The sequence below is a fragment of the Homarus americanus genome, unplaced genomic scaffold (assembly GCF_018991925.1).
Source record: "Homarus americanus isolate GMGI-L3 unplaced genomic scaffold, GMGI_Hamer_2.0 scaffold23110, whole genome shotgun sequence".
NCBI lineage: Eukaryota > Metazoa > Arthropoda > Malacostraca > Decapoda > Nephropidae > Homarus > Homarus americanus.
In genome coordinates, this window is record NW_024752122.1 from 880277 (window position 1) to 894416 (window position 14140).

Sequence of the window (14140 nt, forward strand, 5' to 3'; positions counted from 1 at the left end):
CAACTGGTACACTATTACACTCTGACACCCTGGTACACTAACACACCCTGGTACACTATTAACACACCCTGGCACACTATTAACACCCTGGTACACTCTGGTACACACACCTGGTACACCTTAACACACCCTGGTACACTATTAACACTCTGACACCCTGGTACACTATTAACACACCCTGTACACTATTAACACACCCTGGTTATTAACACACACCCTGGTACACTACACACACCCTGGTACACTATTAACACACACCCTGGTACACTATTAACACACCCTGGTACACTATTAACACACCCTGGTACACTATTAACACACCCTGGTACACTATTAACACACCCTGGTACACTATTAACACACCCTGGTACACTCTTAACACACCCTGACACACTCTCTTAACATCTCTACATGACCTTACATTTCAGTCAATCAATATTTACTAGTTGGGATGTGTGTGTGTGTGTGTGTGTGTGTGTGTGTGTGTGTTTGTGTGTGTTGACCTTTATCATCCTGTGTTTAGTGCTCTCTCTCTCTCTCTCTCTCTCTCTCTCTCTCTCTCTCTCTCAGTTGAAGATAAACAACATGCACAAACAGATCCAGTAAGCTGTGTATGACGTCACGGGAACGGCCCAATCAGAAGGTTCCTTTGAATTACGTAACGGGAACTGACCAATCAGGAGCTTCCACTGGGGAACGTCAGGAAGTTATTTACGAATCACCTGATGATTAGACACCCCAGATTATACCACCTGTTTATTCAACACTAGCCTAACACTAACACTAACCTAACCTAACCTAACCTAACCTAACCTAACCTAACCTAACCTAACCTAACCTAACCTAACCTAACCTAACCTAACCTAACCTAACCTAACCTAACACTAACACTAACCTAACCTAACCTAACCCCCCCCCACACACACACACACACAAACACACACGAGGTGCCAATACAAACTGTGTGACCTTGTGTATGAATCAACGCTGGGCCAGGTATTGCAGAATCAGGCTCTGAGGGCCATCTCTCTCTTACAGTAACACGGCCCTGCAAGGATATCTGGCCATACTACTACTGCTGCTGCTACCACTACTACACTTACTATTAATACTACAATTGTCATTATTACTACTACTACAATTATTATTTCTGCTATTCCTGTTACAAATATTACTATTACTACAATTATTATTACTACTATAACTGCTACTAATGCTACAAATTACTATTAATACTATTACATATTATTACTACTAGCACTGCTACTACGACTACTTTTAACACGATAAATGTACAGTACAGACAAACTTGTACACTGCTTCTTAACACGGACACCTACAGCTCAGACATCCCAGCTTATTTCACCTGATGATTAAGCACCCTGACGCTAACAAAACCTAACCTAACCACCAATCTAATCTAACCTGTCCTATTATAATCTAAGCTAACCTAACCTAACCCAACCTAATCTAAGTTAACCCCCAAAGATGACATTAATAATAATAATAATAATAATAATAATAATAATAATAATAATAATAATAATAATAATAATAATACAATAATAATAATAATAATAATAATAATAATAATAATAATAATAATAATAATAATAATAATAATAATAATAATAATAATAATAATAATAATAATAATAATAATACAATAATAATAATAATAATAATAATAATAATAATAATAATAATAATAATAATACAATAATAATAATAATAATAATAATAATAATAATAACAATAACAGGGAAGCCTAGTGAAAACCGAAATATTCGTACAATAAACACAATTATCGTTATAAAATATATTAAATTCGCTATACAAATTACGAAATCCAGTAAGAGAGATATATTAATTTATGAACGGCGGACAATATACTTATGTAGGCTAAAAGTATTAGTTAATATGAGTGTATGAGTAAATTTTGCAGTCAAGTGTGTGTGTCAAGTGTTTGGACCCAATCAGAGTACGTGTTTAAAGACCTTAGTTTGTGTTGAAGTAAAGAAATACATAAAATAATACATGTAACTCATTTTTGTAACACTACATAATATTTTGTAACGCGAGAAATAGAATTATGTGTTGTTTGAGCTAAATTAATGTAATTGTATTGAAAAAAGTAGGGGTCATCTGTAACGCTGACCTAACCGAACTAGATCTAACGTAACGTAACGTAACCCAACCTAACCTAACCCAACCTCACCCTCCAAATAGCATTAGGGTGGTTAATCTTCAGGTGATCCAAATAAAAATGTTTAAAATATTTCTACTGGACAATTTATCGTCACCATTGGTAAGGAGTGGGAGGAGCAGTGATGAAATGCTTAAAATAGCATTCGATTTTACAGCGTGTTGTTATATTAAATGTCAATTCTTCACATCCTTTATAATCTGTTATCAAAACTCCAAGTGTAGTTGTCATGTTGTCATAAAAAAAAAACAGTTTTAATACCAAGCAACAGGACGGAACAAACCGGTCCTGGAAAACTGTGTAAAATGGTCACTGACATTTATCCTCAGGCTGTATATAAAAAAAAAACACTCGTTCTATATTTACCGGAAATGCACCAAATACTTGTTAATATTGTATTTTTAAAAGGACAATGTAATCTTACCTTTTATCTACGATTGATGAATAAAAGGTAAATCCCATTCTTCGAGGGACTTGGCTAGGCTGTCATGCGTGTTCTAGGGGAGAGATCTTGTTTCCTCCTCCAGGCACTGCTCGTCACCTCACCACGCTATCCCTCACGAAATGTTCACTAGATTTAACCTCCGGACGTATATACCCGGCGTTATCCTTTGTCATGTCTGGTGTAAATGCATTATCCATAATATTCCCCGCTGCTCGACACCATTTTTACACCACCACTGAGATGAAATTATATTGTGGTAATTTATCACAAGACACAAATTCGACTTTTGATGGCGTAGTCTACATCACAGTATACATAGTACCATAGTGTTAAAATGAGGATGATTATACAACAGTGTGGTGTAAGGATTGAGGTGGTGGAGGGGGGGTGGTGGAATGGTGTATCGAGCGGGACTATTGTTCTGGCACGTCCACCCAGTACCACTGCCGAGCTCACACTGCCTGTGGGGGCTTGGCCTGGGCTGACTGGTATAGTGGTAATGGTGTTGCTGCGTCCTTCGGCCTCCTCCTCCACCACCTCCTCTTCCTCACTGCCCACCACCACTACCACCATCACTACCACCATCACATATACAGTTTGTTTATAAATAATAGTGAATGATTTACGTGTTGAAGAAGCCATAAATGACTTAATATTTATCCTGTAATTTTGTCGAGGTTTCCTGTGACGATGGTTTTGGTGAGATAGAGCCCCTGTGTAAGTTTATTAAGGAAGAGAAGAGGTAAGCCAGGCAGACATACAGACATACAGGCAGACAGCTACCTTAACTCCGGTGTGATGGCGACGGGAGTGAGTGAATGTAGGGGATCAATACACACCACACGTTCAGGGGAAGACTCACCTAGCGAGGCCACACCAACTCACCTACTGCAAGTTCAACACGCCCGCCCTCCCTCCCTCCCTCCCTATAACCGTCTCTCTCCTGGGTTATAATTACGGTTGTTATTATTTGTGAATATTTCTTTGACAATAGATTATAGTTTTAAATATTTATAATGCCAAAAACTTGATCTTAAGTATGCAATGTTGACGATGCTCCCACTGTTACGTGTTCCAGAACTAACATTATCCTTCACCGTAAACAATGATCGATTTCTTCAGGTAACATTATCACGGTGTTTTCTAAAGGTGGCGGCCATAATATGTAACGAAATTAAATATTTTTTCATTGTTTACCTGAAGATTTGCCCCACTAAGCTTATGTGTATCCTCTAGGGTTCACACACACACACACACACACACACACACACACACACACACACACACATCTGTACGTGTAGTGACGATAGGGGACGCACACAGACAGATTTAGAGACCCAACACACCCATCGGGGCGCGGGGGGAGGGGGGGGGATTTGATAGGGTGAAGAGTTTGGGGTGTGGGTGGGGGTGGGGAGGCTAGAGGGGGAGATTATGTAAAGTACAGAGACAAGAGATACGAATGAGAGAGAGAGAGAGAGAGAGAGAGAGAGAGAGAGAGAGAGAGAGAGAGAGAGAGAGAGAGAGAGAGAGAGAGAGAGAGAGAGAGAGAGAGAGCGAGAGAGAGAGAGAGAGAGAAACGTTTTTCACAACACAACAATAACAAACGTTGTCTTGTGTTATAGACAAACGACAATGAGAAAACGTTTACATAACCAACATCTTTTATCTGTAATGACCTGAAGCAACGGTACAAACACAGGTACAGTACAGGTTACAGACACAGGTACACGTTACAGAGATACAGAATAGACAGGTACAAGTTACAGGCAGATACATACACTGATACAAGTTACAGACAGGCTACAGATATATTACAGAGGCACAGGTACAGGTTATAGACAAGAGATAAAGGTTACAGTTACAGGCTGATACAGGTACAGGCAGTCACAGGATACAGGTGACAGAGTATACAGGAGAGATAAGACAAGCAGGTTACGTCACCCGTCAGAGGTAACCCACAGGTGTTAATTGAAGTCATCTCGATACGGCACACCTCTAAGCTCGTTGTGAGGCGTTAATTGTACACCTATATTGTTACTACAGTCAGTTGTCCTTTTTGCCTCATCAGTCAGTCACCTCTTCCCTCCATCACTCTCCCTCCCCCCTCACGGCATCTCTCCCTCCCTCCCTCACTCACTACCCCTCCTCTCCCTCACTACCCCCTCTCCCTCCCTCCCTCACTACCCCCTCTCCACCCCTCCCTCACTATCTCCCTCACCCTTCGGCTTTGTAATTCTTGTTCTCATGCCGTCTCTAGTGTTTACAAAAGATATAGTTGCCAGTCTGAACAAAGGTTGTGTATACTTACGTGTGTGTGTGTGTGTGTGTTAAGGTTGGGTATTTTTTTAATAATTAAGATCTTTTCACCTGTCGACGTTCTCAAGTGTGTGTGTTACCTGCCTAGATTATTACCATAGTTTCTCTCTCTCTCTCTCTCAGTTGGTCTCATACATACACACACACACACACTCCTGCGCTCTCTCTCTCTCTCTCTCTCTCTCTCTCTCTCTCTCTCTCTCTCAGTTGGTCTCACAAATGGGCACTGTAAACGCTTCTACGCTTCACCTTGCACAGGATGTAAGGGGATGCCCAATAAACTAGCCCCTCCGGGGCAATATAATCTGACTCTGACCTATATGTACTGCCAATGAATATGATGCCCTCTGTGTACAAACCTCTGTCCTGCGTGGCAGTGAACAGTGACATTACCCACATGAATCTGATCTATGTATATATATTTAGGTATGTGTGTGTGTATGTGTATGCATATGTATGCACATACGTATATATGTATGTATATGTATGTTGTCAATGAATACGATGTATTTCTTTGTGTATGAACCTAAGTCCTGCGTGGCAGAGAAGTGTCAGGACCTCCTGACTGAATTACTCTGAATAGGCAAACTGTACTTCAGGATTTGTCAATAAATTTGCTAAACTAAAACACACACACACACACACACACACACACACACTCTCTCTCTCTCTCTCTCTCTCTACACAGGCGTCACTGTTATGGTCGACTCTTTCAACAGTCTTTGTTTTCCTCTTGTGACAATTAACTTTAAACCACGAGAACTTTAACCTGACTAAAATACCTGATCTAACCTAACCACACCTTAACCTAACCTAAATGTAGAAGAGGTTCAGTTACTGCCCAGATATGGTGGCCCGGTTCACCTATGGCCCTAGAGATGATGGCCCGGTTCACCTATGGCCCGGTTCACCTATGGCCCTAGAGATGATGGCCCGGTTCACCTATGGCCCGGTTCACCTATGGCCCTAGAGATGATGGCCCGGTTCACCTATGGCCCTAGAGATGATGGCCCGGTTCACCTATGGCCCTAGAGATGATGGCCCGGTTCACCTATGGCCCTAGAGATGATGGCCTGGTTCACCTATGGCCCTAGAGATGATGGCCCGGTTCACCTATGGGTGGCCCTAGATCACCGGTTCAATTATGGCCCCAAATGGACCCATCGAGGACTATAATATAACGTTAGCTAGCGTGGTGTAGGCCAGAGCGGGAGTCCCCACCAGTGTTACCAAGTCCCCCACACACCCCCATGTCAAGGCGTGGTCACTATACACAACAGGAAATTCACGTATAATGCTCATTGTCGTCAAAATACATTATATTCATATGATTTTTTTTATTATGTATACTAATAGTGATTAACAATGTATAATAAATTAATACATCCCACTGTAATAATTTTCCTTGTTAACTCATAAAAAAGGAGCATAACAGCTAAATTTTTCCTTATTTTCATTTTTAATAATTTTTTGTATTAGTTATGTATTATAAATGCTATATTTTATGGGGATTTATATCAACAAAAAATTTATGTTAGTTATGTTTAAAGATGAAAAAGATAAGAATTTATAATACCAAAAGTAACTTGGCAGCGGTGTGTGGGAGGCAGCGAGTTGCCACGTTACAATAATTTTTAATATTTAATGCTATTTTAACGCTATTTATATAACTATTATAACTGGATTTTGTTAATATTAATAAAAAATAAGTAAAATATAGTGTATGATAATGTATATGTAGAGGGAATGTATATAGAGAAATGTCAAGAAAAAGGTATGTAGGTCGGTGAAGGGAGTCGAGTACGAGCCAGTCAGTGTACAATATTTGCTTCATCTCTCACTTCACTTGGCCTTGAGACTAGCCTGTAGGAGTGCAGGATACTTACTTTATTATCTGGGGAGTGAGGATAGGGGTGGTGAGGATAGTAGTGGTGGTGAGGATAGTAGTGGTGGTGGTAGGGGATAGTGGTAGGTGAGAAGTGAGGATAGTGGTGGAGGAGAGAGGTGAGGATAGTGGTGGAGGGGAGAGGTGAGGATAGCAGGGAGGGAGATGAGGATAACGGGAGTTTGGGTACATATTTAACAACCCTTTGTGTCTCTGTTATCTTATCGTCTGGTTATCATTATTTATTCAGTTCCTAATAACGCACGCACACACAGGGGGGGTGGGGAGGGTCATTTTTGTGTGAGGGATTAGTTAGGACATAGCAAGGTTCAATGACTCAGGTGAGAGACAACAAGTGAGAGACAAATTCTTCTGACAGAGATTTCCTTCCTGTCTAGCCCCCCCCGCCCTCCTTTGGCCACACCAACCAAGATAGAACCAGTTTCTTGTGCATCAGCTCAGACCACACCTGTACACACTTACCTCCCATCACACACCTGTACACACTTACCTCCCATCACACACCTGTACACACTTACCTCCCATCACACACCTGTACACACTTACCTCCCATCACACACCTGTACACACTTCCCTCCCATCACACACCTGTACACACTTCCCTCCCATCACACACCTGTACACACTTACCTCCCATCACACACCTGTACACACACTTTACCTCCCATCACACCTGTACACACTTCCCTCCCATCACACACCTGTACACACTTCCCTCCCATCACACACCTGCACATACTTACTCCCCATCACACACCTGTACACACTTACCTCCCATAGCACCTCTTCTCCAAACTTGTCCTCCCCCACACACACATGTCCTCCTCCCCACACACCTGTCCCTCCCCACACATGCCCTCCCCCACACACCTGCCCTCCCCACACCCAAGGTCATCCGACACATGCCCCTCCCCCCCACACCTGTCCGGCCCACACACACCTGTCCTCCCCCACACACCTGTCCCTCCCCCACACACCTATCCTCCCACACACCTGTCCTCCCCACACCTGTCGTCCCCCACACCTGTCCCTCTCATACACCTGTCCTCCCACACACCTGTCCTCCCCACACATGCCCTCCCCCACACCTGTCCCTCCCACACACCTGACCTCCCCACACACCTGCCCTCCCACACACCTGTCCCACACACCTGTCCTCCCACACCCGTCCCACACCTGTCCTCCTCCCCACACCCGTCCCTCCCCACACATGCCCTCCCCCCCCACACCCGTCCTCCCACACACCCGTCCTCCCCACACACCCGTCCTCCCCACACCTGTCCCTCCCCCACACTGTCCCTCCCCCACACCTGTCCCTCCCCCACACCTATCCCTCCCCACACACCTGTCCTCCCACACACCTGCCCTCCCACACACCTGTCCTCCCCACACCTGTCCTCCCCACACATGCCCTCCCCCACACCTGTCCTCCCACACACCTCGTACAGGGTAGTGAAAGTCGCAGCCCACAGATGTGCCCGCGGCTACAGATGACCCTCGTGTGTACATGTGTATACCCTGTGTACATGTATACCCTGTGCACATGTATATATCCTGGTGTGTACATGTATACCCTCGTGTGTACATGTGTATACTTTCGTGTGTACATGTGTATAACCTCGTATGTACATGTGTATACCCTCGTGTGTACATATGTATACCCTGGTGTGTATACATTCTCAGGCGTGTTTATCCATTCATTATTCCCTCAAACATACATATTCATAAATGCTTTTGTGTACATGACTTGAGTATACATGTGTGCATATGTGTGTGTGTGTGTGTGTGTGTATCTGATCATATGTACGTACGTGTGTGTGAATCCGGGTTTATGCACGTCGGTGTGTATCTGGCCGTGTGTACGTACTTATGTGTATCTGGCCGTGAGTACGTACTTATGTGTATCCGGCTGTGTGTACGTACTTGCGTGTGTACCTGGCCGTGCATACGTACTTGAGTGTGTATCTTGTTTGTGTGTGTGTGTGTGTGTGTGTGTGTGTGTGTGTGTGTGTGTGTGTGTGTGTGTGTGTTATCGCTTGAGGTGACTCAGTTTAAGAGCTTCTTTAGATAAATAATTACAACACTTAAGTCTGTATAACAAGTTACGTCACAAGATTACATGAAGCTTACACACCCCCAGCTTATTTCACCTGAAGATTACACACCCCAGCTTATTTCACCTGAAGATTACACAACCCAGCTTATTTCACCTGAAGATTACACACCCCAGCTTATTTCACCTGAAGATTACACACACCAGCTTATTTCACCTGAAGATTACACACCCCAGCTTATTTCACCTGAAGATTACACACCCCAGCTTATTTCACCTGAAGATTACACACCCCAGCTTATTTCACCTGAAGATTACAGTTTCCATGACATTTGCATGATGTTTAAACGGAGTCACCTGGGGAGTCACCTTGAGTCACCTTGAGTCACCTGGCTCACCTTGAGTCAGCCAGTCCCCCCCCCTACAGGGTGGAGGAGGCGAGACAGACTACTGATGTACATGTGTGTGGATCACGTGGGTGTGTGTACATGTATGAGTCATGTGAGTGTGTGTGTACATGAGGGGATCATGTGAGTGTGTACATGAGGGGATCATGTGAGTGTGTACATGAGGGGATCATGTGAGTGTGTACATGTTTGGGTTATGTGAGTGTGTACATGTATAAGTCATGTGAGTGTGTGTACATGAGGGGATCATGTGAGTGTGTACATGAGGGGATCATGTGAGTGTGTACATGTGTGGGTTATGTGAGTGCGTACATGTTTGTGTCATGTGAGTGTGTACATGTTTGGGTCATGTGAGTGTGTGTACATGTTTGGGTCATGTGAGTGTGTGTACATGAGGGGATCATGTGAGTGTGTACATGAGGGGATCATGTGAGTGTGTACATGTTTGGGTCATGTGAGTATGTGTGTGTGTACATGTTTGGGTTATGTGAGTGTGTGTACATGTTTGGGTCATGTGAGTGTGTGTGTGTACATGTTTGGGTCATGCGAGTGTGTACATGTTTGGGTCATGTGAGTGTGTGTGTGTGTGTGTGTACATGCGAGTTAATATCACAGATCACATAACATTACATCCACCGCCAGGCAGTGAACTGATGGATGGATGGATGTAGGTATGTATGTATGTATGTATGTATGTATGTATGTATGTATGTATGTATGTATGTAGCAGAATAACAAAACAATGTACAGCTTCTCCTTCCGCCAGACAGACTGACAGACACACACACACATAAACATACAAAGTCACATAACAGTAATACGGTAACATCATAATCAGAGGAATAACGGGTGAATGGTCAATAATAACCTCATTCCACCAGTACAGCATTACGGCAGTTAACAGCGTCATGGGAACGAGGATGAGAATAACAGCATTAAGACCCACACACACAGACACGTCAGTAACCTGGACTTTTGAGAGTGACAGGCAGATGAACAAGCCATTGAATAACTGGGTTGCAGCGACTCTCTCTCTCTCTCTCTCTCTCTCTCAGGGTGCAAACTTCCCTTGAGGAGCCGAGGTGGGTGGGCGGGTGGGTGGGTGGGTGGGTGTGGGTGTGAATAAAACTGATGGTATTCTAAACATGTGTTGAAGAGGCAGATGACGGGTGTAAAGTCAATATTGTGTTTAAAGACCTTAGTTATTGTATAGTGTATGAACCAACTTAGAGTACATGTTTAAAGACCTTAGTTATTGTATAGTGTATGAACCAACTTAGAGTACATGTTTAAAGACCTTAGTTATTGTATAGTGTATGAACCAACTTAGAGTACATGTTTAAAGACCTTAGTTATTGTATAGTGTATGAACCAACTTAGAGTAAGTTTAAAACAAAAAAAACCAAAAAAACAACAAAACTTTATGAACCAACTTAGAGTACATGTTTAAAGACCTTAGTTATTGTATAGTGTATGAACCAACTTAGAGTACATGTTTAAAGACCTTAGTTATTGTATAGTGTATGAACCAACTTAGAGTACATGTTTAAAGACCTTAGTTATTGTATAGTGTATGAACCAACTTAGAGTATGAAGCTCCTCCTTGGCTTATAACGTCACAAATGATGACATACAAGCTGTCTCAAGTATGGTAATGTTTATTCTGGCTACACTGTCCTGGCTCCTACTCACCACTCACCAGCTCACTCCAGTCTCATCTGGCTGTAGCTGCCTCATGCTGTTATTGTAATGTATACTGTGTTTGTGGACTGTGTTTTGGACAATATATTCTGCTTTGGTTAATGATATACATACACAAGGCTCCGACTCTCAGATATACATACAAGCATACAAGCATACATACTGATGTTCATACATATGTATTCTGACGATCATACGCACATATACACACACTGATGCTTACACACACAAACTGACGCTGATACACATACACTGACATACATACATACATACATACATACATACATACACACACACACACACACACACAGAGGGATGACTCGACCAAAGACGCAACTCTTATGACCAGCAACATTACACAAGAGATTCTCACCTCACACACACACACACACACACACACACACACACACACACACACACACACACACACACACACACAGTGACTCAGGTGACGGTTCATATAAGGGGGATTATTGTCAGGTAAAATGGAAAGTGAAAATTCTTTGTGTGTGTGTGTGTGTGTGTGTGTGTGTGTGTGTGTGTGTGAGCAAAGAGAGGGAGGTACTGACCAGACCACAGGTAAACCACAAGACTCAAAATGTGGTTAAGTGTGAGAGAATTGGACTACTCACCTGTCCTCCTGTCCTTCACCTGTCCTCCTGTCCCTTCACCTGTCCTCCTGTCCTTCACCTGTCCTCCTCACCTGTCCTCCTGTCCTTCACCTGTCCTCCTGTCCCTTCACCTGTCCCCTCACCTGTCCTGTCCCTCACCTGTTCCTACCTCTCTCACTTACTCTCTTCCTGTCTACTTGCAGAATCATACCAGAGTGACTATAGTGTTGCAGAATCATACCAGAGTGACTATAGTGTTGCAGAATCATACCAGAGTGACTATAGTGTTGCAGAATCATACCAGAGTGACTATAGTGTTGCAGAATCATACCAGAGTGACTATAGTGTTGCAGAATCATACCAGAGTGACTATAGTGTTGCAGAATCATACCAGAGTGACTATAGTGTTGCAGAAGAGTGAGTATGAAGGCGGTGACTGACAAGAGTTGTGTGCAGCAAGATGATATACTTGACCATGGTGTTGCACATACATACATACATACATACATACATACATACATACATACATACATACATACATACATACATACATACATACGTACGTACATACATACATACACTAATTAATTGTATATCTATCTATTTCTTATCACTTTATCTATCCATCTTTAACCAATAAATTAATTCGTCTCCCTCGGGGTTAGGTTAGGTTAGGTTAGGTTAGGTTAGGTTAGGTTGTCATAAGGGTTGTTTGGTCATTACTGGTCAAGGAGGCGATTTATAAGCTGTATAATAAATATATAAACAATAACAATAGTAATAACAACAACAGAAAACACAACAACCACAATAACAACCAACAACAACAGCCACACCAACAGCCACACCAACAACCACACCAACAACCACAACAACAATAACAACCACACCAACAACAACCACACCACCAACCACAACAACAACAGCTACACCAACAACCACACCAACAATAACATGTGTGGTAACTTCCATCCGGCTGATACTGACTGGTGGCAGGAACCGGGAAGTACCAAGGCGAGGGAGAAAGTACCAAGAGTGCCAGGAAGTGCCACTAGAGGAGAAGGAGGAGCCGGAAATATTAGGCACCACGTGTTGAGAGAGAGAGAGAGAGAGAGAGAGAGAGAGAGAGAGAGAGAGAGAGAGAGAGAGAGAGAGAGAGAGAGAGGAATGTGTGTGTAAGTTGGACCCCAATAATAAACCTTGAAAACGACTTCTCAACCCGGGTTTATCAGGACTACATTAGTGTTTATTTCGTATATACGGGTTGTGTTGATGGTAAGTTAGTGTAGGTTAGGTGAGGTTAGATACAAAACATGTTTCTCTAAATAAACGACCTAAAACTAATCCAAAATGACTACAAGACGAAAACCTCTGACAACACTGCCACACCTCAACACTGCCACACCTCAACACTGCCACACCTCAACACTGCCACACCTCAACCTTGGTTCACCTGTAATCAAATCAATTAGAAAAGAGAACTCAAGGGGCGGTCACCTGGCGAGTACTTATTCAGAACTCTAATACTGGACTCTTGAGTACATCACTGTAACAGACACACACACAGACATACTTCTCTTATTATGTGTATTTACTTGTTGTTGTGAGGGGTTGGGGGAGGGTGAGGGGCGGGAGGGGGAGGGAGGGTAGGGGAGGGGGTGGGAAGGTGAGGGAGGGGGTGGGAGCTGGGTCACATCACGGCACAAATTGACGTCAATATATACAGAATATAGGTATTTTATCCTGTACTAACAATCCGCTTATTGTCGCTCATAACAAGGGTCTGAGAAACCACCTGGAAACAACAAACAGAGTCAACTGCAGACAATTCGGGTTCAGGAAAGGGAAGTCCACCACAACAGCGATAGCCCTGGCATGCGAAAACACAGCCAGAGCCGCGGCGAGTGGTAGACAATGTAATCTAACTCTCCGGGATGTAGCGAAGGCATTTGACAAAGTCTGGCACGACGGTCTAAAATATAAGATCCTCCAGCTCGGACTTCCCACCAACATTATAAAGCTGCTTTGCAACTTTCTTGACGGCAGAAATGCCAGACTGAGGGTAGGACAACACACAGGAGAGACCTTCCCACTCATGAGTGGAGTCCCTCAGGGGAGCGTCCTCTCCCCCACCCTATATATTATCTACACAAGTGACACCCCGCCTCCCACTAGAATAGGTAATGAAGATATTATGTATGCAGATGACATCGCTCAAATAACAACACATCAAGGAAAATCGCGAGCGCTACAGGCCGACAACACCAGGTGGGAATTAGAGAGGGTAAATAATTACGAAAAACAATGGAAAATCCAAACCAGTCTCCCGAAATTCACAGTGATACTCTTATGCAGAAGGAAAACCCATCCATTAGTAACCCATAATGCCCAGATAGAATACAAAAGCAGAGGCACCCTCCTGGGCCTGCATATATCCACAACAGGTTACTCCCATCATGTCCACACCAGGAAGGAAAAGGCAAGGAGAGAGC

General features: G+C 43.2%; 1 protein-coding gene across 1 annotated transcript in view; it reads right to left on the bottom strand.

Annotated features, from left to right (window-relative positions):
- Window positions 1-3124, bottom strand: part of LOC121854958 — a 54960-nt gene extending 51836 nt beyond the window's left edge. The window contains exon 1 of the mRNA XM_042349772.1: window positions 2631-3124. Coding sequence (XP_042205706.1) covers window positions 2631-2668 — 38 coding nt within the window. The 5' untranslated portion in view covers window positions 2669-3124. The remainder of the gene's footprint in view (window positions 1-2630) is intronic.
- Between the last annotated feature and the right edge of the window lie 11016 nt (window positions 3125-14140).